Source organism: Lolium rigidum, chromosome 1, assembly GCF_022539505.1.
Source record: "Lolium rigidum isolate FL_2022 chromosome 1, APGP_CSIRO_Lrig_0.1, whole genome shotgun sequence".
Taxonomy (NCBI): Eukaryota; Viridiplantae; Streptophyta; class Magnoliopsida; order Poales; family Poaceae; genus Lolium; species Lolium rigidum.
The window spans coordinates 16,865,242-16,876,225 of NC_061508.1; the positions used below are offsets into that span (position 1 = coordinate 16,865,242).

The 10,984-nt window shown below is 47.0% G+C and overlaps 1 protein-coding gene across 1 annotated transcript; it reads left to right on the forward strand.

Annotated features, from left to right (window-relative positions):
• The first annotated feature begins 1,277 nt into the window (after positions 1-1,277).
• LOC124668109 (GDSL esterase/lipase At1g28600-like) lies at positions 1,278-5,815 on the forward strand. Its single transcript, XM_047205305.1, has 5 exons — positions 1,278-1,500; positions 1,598-1,822; positions 4,567-4,715; positions 4,832-5,108; positions 5,391-5,815. Exons 1-5 carry the CDS (start codon positions 1,278-1,280, stop codon positions 5,645-5,647), a joined length of 1,131 nt encoding a protein of 376 aa, XP_047061261.1. The 3' UTR covers positions 5,648-5,815.
• Positions 5,816-10,984: the final 5,169 nt, after the last annotated feature.

A 10,984-nucleotide genomic window follows, 5' to 3' on the forward strand; every position in this document is an offset into this window, starting at 1 on the left:
TAGGACCACAGGTTGATTTCACATAAATTAAGGATTTAAGGGGTTAAAATGCTAAAGTACACGCTGTGCGATGGACGACCCGCGACGAAGCGGACGACGTACCGTCTGATGACGGAACATGCTCCTCTTTTTTAAGTAGTAGAGATGTAATACTATGCAGAAATCCGGAAAACCAAATATGATCCCGGGTGCATATGCACCCGGTATGTATAAAACATATTTCCAAAATGTAAAAAATTTAGTTAAAAAAATTAGCATGTAGAGGGACATGGTCTATGTCTGCACGTAAAGTTTCACATAAAACCAACAATTTTTGTACCCTGTGTAAAAAAGACAAATAATGTCTCAAAAAATAGACTATTTTAGCACCTAATATTTGTCTTTTTTGCACAAGGCACGAAACATATCGATTTTTGCTGAAACAACTTTGTAAGCATGTAACATGTCAAGGTATACACCAGGAATTTTTATTTGTATTTTTCTAACATTTTTAAATATGTTTAATATGCATTTTAAATAAAGGGTGCATATGCACCCGGGTGTAGAAACACCCCCCTTGAACACTGGGAAACATGTAGAGAATTAACTTTCACTTTGTATGCGAGAGTTGCTCAGAACCATGAATCGTGCGAGGTGGGCCGGCGTTGTGCCATTTCGTTGGCATCTTCGGTTATTTTGGCGAGGGACTGCATGAATCGTGTCTGAAAACTTGGTGAGAGCGCGGTGAGCAAGCTGAGCGAGGTAGAGGATTGAGGAACGACAACCACAGCTGATCGAGAGGCCATGGGGCAGGTGTGCTGCAGTGTGGGGGATACTCGTTCTATTCTATTCGGCCCTGCTAGCCAGGTGCCATGTTTCTGACGTTTGGATGTGATTAAAATTTTAAGACGAATGAGTGCCAGTGTCGGGATTCTTTGTCAGTGCATAATTGGTGCGGGCAGATCTTTTACTAGTACAAGCAACCACCCCGCATGGTTCATCCAAGGGCACAGTTCCACGTACGTAACACTTCGTCCGTAAGCTAGACGATTCCGATTTCGTGTTGATCCGTTCCGTCGGTGCCATACGTCCTCCCTGCGACTAGCTAGACGATGGAGATTGGGAGGCACGTCATACGCTCATACCTACCGTCCAACATCAACCTACCAGGAAAATATAGGTCCCTTATATAATCTAGTCGGCGCTGGGCGTAGGTTGCCACAGTTCCAGTCACACATCCGCTTCTATCCTGTCGCCCTCGATCCATTGTTTCCTCTGCCACCATGTCGGTACTGGCGATGGTGCTACTGATACTGGCGGTGGCGCAGCCATCGCGGGCGGAGACGGCATGCTACACGCGGCTGTTCAGCTTCGGGGACTCGCTGACAGATACGGGTAACTTTCGCTTCGTCTTCCCCAACGACACACTTGCGCCCGGGCTCTCCCTGCCCTACGGTGAGACCTTCTTTCAAAGGCCCACCGGCCGCTTCTCGAATGGCCGCCTCATCGTCGACTTCATCGGTACGCCACAATCACACCCGTAGTCTCGCATGATTCATGGAACGATGGCTATAGCAAGATGAGTGCTAATTTTGAAATCCTTGTGGGTGTGCCGCAGCGTCCGCGCTAGGGCTGCCGTTCCTGACGCCGTACTGGAGCGGGAAGAGCGTGGATGACTTCGCGCACGGAGCCAACTTCGCCGTCGCCGGCGCAACGGCGATGGGTCCGGAATTCTTCTGGGACAGGGGCTACTCCGCGGCTGACGCTGAGACCGTGCACCTTGACACGCAGATGAGCTGGTTCCGAGACCTACTCCACCTGCTATGCCCAAGCGATTTATCGGGTACGTCGACGCTACCTCTTTTTTACCTCTTTTTTGACATGACGTTAACGATACCTTCAGCAAGGAGTTTTGCTTCACTGTCACTCTCTTTAAACTTTTGTAAACTTTTTGCCGATGATTAGGATCTTTCGATACCTCTTTAAGAGTTAATTTACCCATTCAACTTTAGTGATGAATGAGGGGTGAGAGAGGACACTGGAGCACACTTTCTCGCCAATCGATTCGTATTTGAATCACGAAAAATATTTCTTAATTGAAATCAGGGTGGTATATATGCGATAGCTTGTACGTGATTAGTTACTTACGGGACCTACTGTATTAAGCACTAAAATATACTCCTCCGCATGGAATAAGTGTACGATTTTTCCTTTTCAAAAATCAAATATTTTTAAAATTTAACTAAAATTTACATAAAATAGCAATAATTTTTAAAAAAATTCTTACTTCATTAGTCGAGTAGAACATAAGAAAAAAATAGACCTTGCAAAAAAAATATTTATGTGACGTAAAAAATGACATAAAATAAGTATTTTCGACAATTACTCACACAATGCATTTTTTATGACGAGTTTTTTGTGGTAAGTTAATATGAACTTAATTATGTGTATACAAAACATAATTTTATGAATGTAAAAACATAAAGTTATGTTGGGTGCAAAATAACTTTTCTGCACCAAAGGAGTCAAATAGTGTTTCTATATATGTAACATTAAAATTACTATATTATTAAACTACATGTCAAAATGAATCTATCGATATTAATTTAGTGTAATAAATATATCACCTTTTTGTAGAGAGTTAGTTAAAATTAATAAAATTCAACTTAGGACATGTCCAAACCTCGTGCACCTATTTAAACGGAGGGAGTATCTGCTATAGCTTGCACTTCATTAGTTCATCCATGATCACGTGATTTAACTGGAATCATGGTGCCATAAGCTATCCAAACCACGACATAAAACTTTCTTTTTGCTGCATTTGCGGGATATTTTTTAGACAAAGGGGACATATTAATATCATGAAAATATCAATTACACACAGCCTCTGCAACAACAATGTTCTAGAGATATTACTGATGCACACAAATAAAATAAGAAGAAAAGGAAAAAAAGTCTCGATACAGTAATCATTCTTTGTAGGCAGAATACATCCACCACCAAGATAACACCGTAGTCCAAATTCCCAAAAGCCACATCTCCGCCGAACGAGTCGCGACGTCTAGGGCGGCCGCGAAACTCTGGTCAGAGATCCCACTAGCAAGGAGGAAGAGGCCCCTGCCGCTGCCAGTCGTGCTCGGGGATGAGAGCACGCCACCGGCATACGTCGCGCAACCTTCGACCAGCGGCATCCTTCAGCGATGCAGGGGAGCGGGGTGGAGGGAAAGGGGATACGGCGGCTAGGGTTTTGCCCGAATCGCCTCTCCTGGGAGCGACGTAGGGGACGTCTTTAGGTTCATCCTCCCAAACCAAGCGGGGTCAGGTCTTGTATATAGGCATTGCCCAGAAAAAAATATGTTGGACTTCAAGATTCTCTTTCTCGACCACCACTAGAAAGTGAAGCCAGGACCATTACGATTCAAACCAGTGGCACAATCTCTGAGGCTTCAGATCCATATTGAAGAAGATTTTTGCAGAAGTCGAAATATGGTCGGGCTATGAATTAAGATGTATTTTGCTAGTCATTTTCAGATCCATTTCCCAACGAACGCTAGCATGGGATTTGTTACTTCTGAGATTTGGAAGTGCGCTTTACATGATTCAAGAGAAGTCGTAGTGCCGCTAGGGCGATGCGTTGTTGCAGAAGCTGGATGTAATTAATTGGTCTCTTCGCGATATTAATATATATACTCTTTATAAAAAAAAGACATTCTGTGAGATATTGAACACAAAACCCATGACTAGAAGCACTCAACTTGTCCAATTCTATACACAAACTCTAGGGTACCTGAAAATTTTGCAAACACTAACAAAGATTACCATGGAGTTAGCCACAAAAAAATATAAGCACTTTCGGGCGGCACCGGCAGTCTGGCACTACACTAGAATCGGTGGTAGTAACTTTGGAGGCACAATAGGGAAATCCTAAATAACCGACTACCTAACTCAACAATCAGAAATTCATCATTATATAATTATGCTTATAAGACATCAAAAATCATTACAAAAATGAAAAACATATCAATTAATTACACTGGATGGAACAATGAAAATAGTATAGTCCCGATCTAGGGAAGAAAGAAAAGATAAAACATCAAGGGTCTTAGGTTCTAGTCGATGGCCCACATTTTTGTGTACTGATCCGGGCATATAGTAGCTTAGGCGTCGTTTCATTGGCATCCCTCTTGGAGGCCCATTCAGCCTCACGCAGGCTTGTTGAAACTTCATACCCAATTCAACAATTATATTACTCGAATGCAAATAGGTTCATGACCAATACCCTCCATATTAGCCACCATCCAACACCTCAACTGATGTGCATCTTCATTGCCAAAATTTTACCGCAAAATGTGAATATACATTCGGACTTATTGTTGCTTCATTTTGACATAACAAATCGCCGTGTCATTGTTGTTTCCTAGAGGAGACAGCTTCAGCGTCAGAAATCAGACCTGTCATACTTATAAATACTCCTGTAATGATAGATGGTTTATGTGTTTGTAATATTTTCAGGAGGTTGTATTTTATAATTTCAAATATAAAATTCTAACATATTATAACGATCTGGAACTTTCTTTTATTTCACAGACTGTGAAGACATGATGAGCACATCTCTATTCTTGGTTGGAGAAATTGGGGGCAATGACTACAACTGTCCTCTCCAATCTTTGATGCCCTTTGAGATGATTCGGTCCTTCACTCCTACTGTAATAGACAAAATCTCTGCCACGATCACTGTGAGTCATTTCTCAGTGTTGCTCTTTCTTCCATTGCCACGATTGTTACTACCTCAACTCCAAATTTAAAAAATAGTGCATGAGTACATACTAATGCAATTGAGTGGAATTTGCAGGATCTGATTGAGCTCGGAGCCAAAACACTACTAGTTCCTGGCAACCTCCCGATTGGGTGCTCACCAGTATACCTGACGACATACAAGAGTAACAAGACACAATACTATGAGCCAGAGACTGGTTGCATCAGTTGGCTGAATGCATTCTCACAGTACCACAATAAAATTCTTGTGGATGAGTTGGAAAAGTTGCGAAAGCTTCATCCTAACGTATCAATCATCTATGCCGATTACTATGCAGCTGCTATGGAAATATTTGTTTCCCCTAAACATTTTGGTGAGTATAAAGCTTTTTATGTCATACATTAATTATGTTCTATAGTGAAAGAAATATAAACTTTACTAGTCCAAGTAAATCACCAACCAAGACATAAAATTTTCAAGAGGAACATATTAACTTTTCAAGGAACAAAACTTGCTTCCTTGAATTTTTTTTGACACAAAAACAGTGGGGAAGGTCCCCACTGTGTCATTTTATATATTTTAAAAAGGAGATAATATGTACATGGTGCTTCCTTGGATTATCCACTATCCCTTATTTGCAATATTTTTTGTTTAGGGATTGAGGATCCGTTGGTGGCTTGCTGCGGCGGAGCAGGTCCTTATGGTGTGTCTTTGACTGAACGTTGCGGACAAGGAGAATACAACTTGTGTGATGACCCACAAAATTATGGATCTTGGGACGGCATACATCCCACAGAAGCAACATACGAAGCTATTGCCAATGGTCTATTAAGAGGTTCATATACTAAGCCTCCAATTTCTACCAACACCAATTCATGTGGAAGACCTGCTGAGCTTTTCTCTTCCGTTTAATACAAGACAATCTACGACATGTAATATGTAACTATGTTTTTAATTAAATGGAATCTTCATTATCCTAGTATGTGCACAAACTAGCATTAGTAGAGATGTGCCAAGTAGTGGCATTGCGTTTTTGCTACTAGTGGCGTGTATCCGACACTGGTAGCCTTTATTAGTGGCACTAGATGACCCGTTGCGCCCCGGCGCAAAGACAAAAGCAAGAAAATATTGTAACTATAAGTTGTATTGTAACTATATGTTTTATCCATGATGTTTTATATGACCTTACTAAGCATTGTATTTGCGGACTGAATAGTCTACTCTCTTTGATTCATATTGAGCTTTGATTATTCTGTACAAAGTTATAGTTAGTGTATTGTGAGGAGGTACTTTGATCTCAGGCAAAAAAGGGAATATCCAGAATAGCACCAGACTGAATAATTGTTCAAGTAATAACACAGATTTTGAAGGAGCAACAATACCATATTGCAAATGAAGTGACAGTAATGTCGTCGTAAAACTCTATACGGTAGCAGTACCAGACTACAATGAACAAAGCAGTAGACATGTCTTAGATATAATAGTAAGTTACAAAATAAAACAATTTTAGTAATCAGCAGCCGTTTCATCTTCTGTCAGGAGAACACCATCATCACCACCTTGCCAATAGAAATTTATATCATGATTGCTAAATGACACCGTAAGAGCATCTCCAGCCGCGTCCCCCAAACCGTCCCCCAAACCGCGCCGGATTGAGCGTTTGGGGGACGTGTTTCGTTCGTGCCGCGTTTGGGGGACGTCGCTCCCCAGTCGCGTCCCCCAAACAAAATTTCGCAAATTTTAAACTTAACTAGATTCGATTAGATTCGTCCAAACTTTACATAGATTCGAACGAAATTTGACTAACTTTAAAACTAAACCTAATCTAGAACCACTTGCAGCGGCCGGAGGCGTCGTAGTACTGCTGGAAGTTGTACATCTCGTCGGTGACGACCTCCTGCTTGACGCGCTCGTCGACGGGCTCGTCCACGGGCTCGTCCTTCACCAAGCCGCTTGGTCCAGCCTCGCCGTCGTCGGTGAGGTCCACCAGCGGCTTGCCGGAGTCGCGGATGGACATGGCGATCGCCGCGTCCAGGTCGCCCCTCCAGGCGTCCTTGTCGTCCATGGACGCTAAGAACGCCGCCCGCAGCCCTGGGCAGTCCTCGGGGTCGTCGCTGCTGGCGATGAGCCGCTGCTGCCGCTCGTACTCCGCCAGCAGCGCCGCCTGCGACGCTTCCTCCGGCTCCTCCTTCACCTCCGGCTTCGGGATGAGGAGGGCGCCACCGCGCCTCCCTTGCTGCCGCCCGCTGCCGCTACCGCCACGCCTCGTGTTGACGGGCGTCGCCGGCTCCTCCTTGACCTCCCGTTTGGGGACGGTGTAGGGCGCCGACCGGTACGACGAGGACCGGCGTCGATCGCGCCGGTCCCGAGGAAGAAGAGTGCGAGGAGGACGAGTACGTCGTCCTCCTCGGCTGCCATTGAGGAGACGCCGGCGGCGACGACGGCATCTCCAGCCTTGGAGCGCCGTTGCGGAGGCCGTGGATGACGTTCTCGAGGGTGCGCCCGGAACGCCCTGCAACAGGGCGCGGCCTTCCCTGTTCCAGCTGTTGGGGCCGCCGACGAGGTTGTCGGTGCTGTGCATCTCGACGTCGTACTTCGCCTGGAAGTACGTCGTCCACCAGGCGTCGTTGTCGTTGACCGCCCACGTCGGATCCCGCCGCTCCTCGGCGGTCCGCTGAGCCCGACGGGCCTTGATGGCGTCCCTCCATTGGTCCGTCTTCGGCTTCGGCGGCGGCGGAACGCCAATGCCGTTCACGGCCATCTTCCAGCCGCCGCTGCTTGGCAGCCGCATGTCCGGCGGGACTGGATACCGGGCGTGGTACAGCGCCCACGCCTCCGCCACGGTGAGGCTGCCGCGTCCGAAGCCATTCGCCGCGGCGATCTTGCGGGAGGACGACATTTTTTGAGCGGCGGGGAGAGGATCTGGGAAGGGGAGGCGGCGGCGACGAGAAGGATTATGACGAGCGGCGATAACTGGAGGGTGTCTTAAAACAGCGGCGGCAGCGGGTGGTTGCACGCAATAACTCCGGCGCGGACGGCCACGCGGCCATGCACGACGAGACGCGTCCCTGCGTCGCCTGGGAAAACAGGGACGCCATTAACGTCGCTTGACCAAAGGTAGGCGACGGGGTTTTAGCCTTCCGTGCCGCCGACGCGTCGGGCCCGCGTCGGTTGGCCTCGCTTTCGTTGTGTCCGGCGTCCCCGGAGCATCCCCCGTGGGACGGGGACGGGCTCGGGGCGCCGGACACCGTATTGGGCCGCGCCGGACAAAATTGGGCTTTGGGGGACGCGGCTGGAACGCTTTTTTTGTCCGGCGCGCCAAATCGCTTTGGGGACGCTTTGGGGACGCGACTGGAGATGCTCTAAGTGGTCACCCGGTTCAACTACAAATGAGGATGTTTTCACTGCTCCGAATCTGCATATTTCTTTGCTCTTTCTTACTTTTCTGTACTTAAAAGAGCAAAGAAAGAAAGTGGAGAAATAGGCAGATACCGCGGGTTACACCAACCAGTAAAATTATGCATAACGAGATATGATTTCTATATTCCCTCACTACTATTCTAGTAATACCAGCCAACGCATGAAACTATTAATTCATGAAGTAATAGAACACGTATAAGCTCCATCAAAGCTGTCCAACAAAACTATGTTATTGTCACCATCTCAACTACCAAGTCATGTCTGCCCCTACACCACACATACCTACATGGGCACTACACGGGCACTTAGCTGATTTAAGCCCTAATTTTAGCCAAAAAAGGAGGATTATATGCAAGTAAATGCATCATACTTCAATATGGTGAATCACACGTTGCACACTTGGAGGGGAACTGCACCTTGCTCAGAGTTCCACGGTGATGAAAATAAACATGATATCCTCATAATTATCTTTGCGAAATCCTTTAATATAACACAACATTGCACGTCAGACAAATTATAATCCTGAGAGCACTGATGTTATGAATTTTATTCAGGGCAAAATCAACTTCAATTAAATGACAGTAAGAACCGGCCAAGTAAACTTTTTTTTGTAGTATTTCAAACATTGCTAGATTATTTAAGCATCACCTCAATTAAATGACAGTAAGAAATAAGTAAACTAATTGATCAATTTTTAATCTTATAACGTGCAGGGAATAAACTTCCCGTGAAAACTTCTAAACAGGTAGTACCAAGTTAAAGGGCATCATCTACAAACAGACCAAACAAATCTATGGCATAACTAAACAAGAACATGATTTCAGTTCAATGCCTTCTGGATTACGATTTCATTCAGCACAGCTTTGAATGATCTTGTATGTGTATGGCCTTCTATTTTCATTCCTAATCTCTCCAAACCTGAATTGTATGATTTCTGCAGCATCTTCTCCCAAAAGAATTTAAAACATATAACCTTAAATTATAGAGCAGATTCACATCCTATCATCTTGAGCACATGGACATAGTTCTCACAAAAAGCATATAGACAGCTAATTCACTTCAAAACTGCAGAATTTTCTATATGTTCCGATTATATGAATCAAAATCTTAATACAAACAAAGGGGACTGTTTTTTTTCGAAATGGAGGAAATATCGCCCCAGCTTCTGCATCCAAGGGATGCACACGATTTTTTTATTAGATTATTCACAACACCTTACAAGACCAATACAAAAGATCAAACTCAAAGCTACCTCGCTAAACCTACAGAGGGATGAAGGGGGTGACAATTCACCAACTCACATCAACCAAAAACCAAATGTCTTCCCAGGCCACCCAATAGCAGATGAGAAGCACATTGAGTCAAGCAGACTCCCAGCATACACCAACGCCTACGCCATAGAAGTTGCTACCGCCGTCTTCCTCGACTCCATCTTCAAGAGAGATCATCGCATTGACCATGCCAGGCTATCATCGATGCCGCCACGGCGCCAGACGACTCCACCAGCGAGTCCATCACACTGCATCTGTCCCGAGACACCACTGCACCATGTCGCGGCGACTCTACGACGCCAACACAGCGAAATCACACCGCTCCACCTTAGCACCACCGGCATCCGTTGTCTGCTCCAAAAACGATGCCCCCAACAGGGAGAACGGCGTTGCGTGCCCCCATCGTCTGATCCGGGAGACCCGGGTCTAGGGTTTCCCCCAGAGCAGCCAAGGCGAAGAACGCAGGCTGCAGAGACAATGCCTTCAACAAGGTAACGGTGAAGCACGCCGCCATCATCCGCCATGACCGAAGTCCGGCCGGCTTTCACCGGCAGCTGCGCCTTGCCATCGGGGGCTAGGCGACGGATCGCGAGATCCGCCACGGCTAGCCACACAACTAGCCGATCTCCTCCGGCGAGAGAGAAGACCACCACCGTGGTGCCACGGTCAGTGGCACCAGACGCCCGCCACCTGCCACCAGGTCGACGCCATCTCCGCCATCCAGGGCCGCCGCCCTTGGTGCCGTGGTCCCAGACCTTGAGGAGGAGCAGTGCGAGATCCGTCTCCATCACCGCTGGCCCGGCGATGCCGAGGCTAGGACGGAAGGAGAGGATCGCGCCGCCAGGTTCTGGGTCCGCGCCGCCGCCCCCATCACCGCTCGCCCGAAGGCCGCGGCGAGGAAGAGTAGATGGCCGCGGCGAGGAAGAGTAGATGGCCGCGCCACCAGATCATGGCCACGCCACCGCCGCCATCACCGCCCGCCCGGTGAGGGGCCGCACCGCCAACATCCTCCACGGGCCGGGGCCATCCCCCCCCCCCCCCGTGCGGAGGCTAGCCTCCATCCGCCGCACGGAGGGATCACGCGAGGAGCCCCGCCGCCCCCATCAGCAGCCGCGCCCGGCTTCGACGGCGACGGCCTCCAGGGACGGGGAGGAGAGAGGGAGGGGGAGGGGAGGATGGTGGCGGCGGCTAGGGTTTGCCGCCCCGAGTCGCCCTGGAGGGGACGACCCGAGCGGTCGAGTTCCTACTTTTTGAGCTCTACAAAGGGGACTGCTAAGAGAAGTAATTAATACAATTCGGTTTTTACACAATTCAGGTTCCAATTATATGAATCACTTCAATAAAGCTAGTGAAACAGATTCATTCATTAGAAAAATTAAAACAGATTCTTCGCCATGTGAAGGACACCCTCACAACACGCCTCACTTTGAAACAATCCAAATCTACTTTGATAAGTAAATTTTTAGATGCAGATTGGGCATGATATGTATAGAAGACAAATAGTGCACATATCGGGTTGCTATATTTTCTTCAACCAAACCTCATATCATGGAGTGTT

Coding starts and splice junctions, on each gene's coding strand:
- LOC124668109 (XM_047205305.1), top strand. CDS start 1,278: ATGGTGCTACTGATACTGGCGGTGGCGCAGCCATCGCGGGCGGAGACG. Junction 1,501..1,597: donor CCTCATCGTCGACTTCATCG/GTACGCCACAAT, acceptor GGTGTGCCGCAG/CGTCCGCGCTAGGGCTGCCG. Junction 4,716..4,831: donor AAATCTCTGCCACGATCACT/GTGAGTCATTTC, acceptor TGGAATTTGCAG/GATCTGATTGAGCTCGGAGC.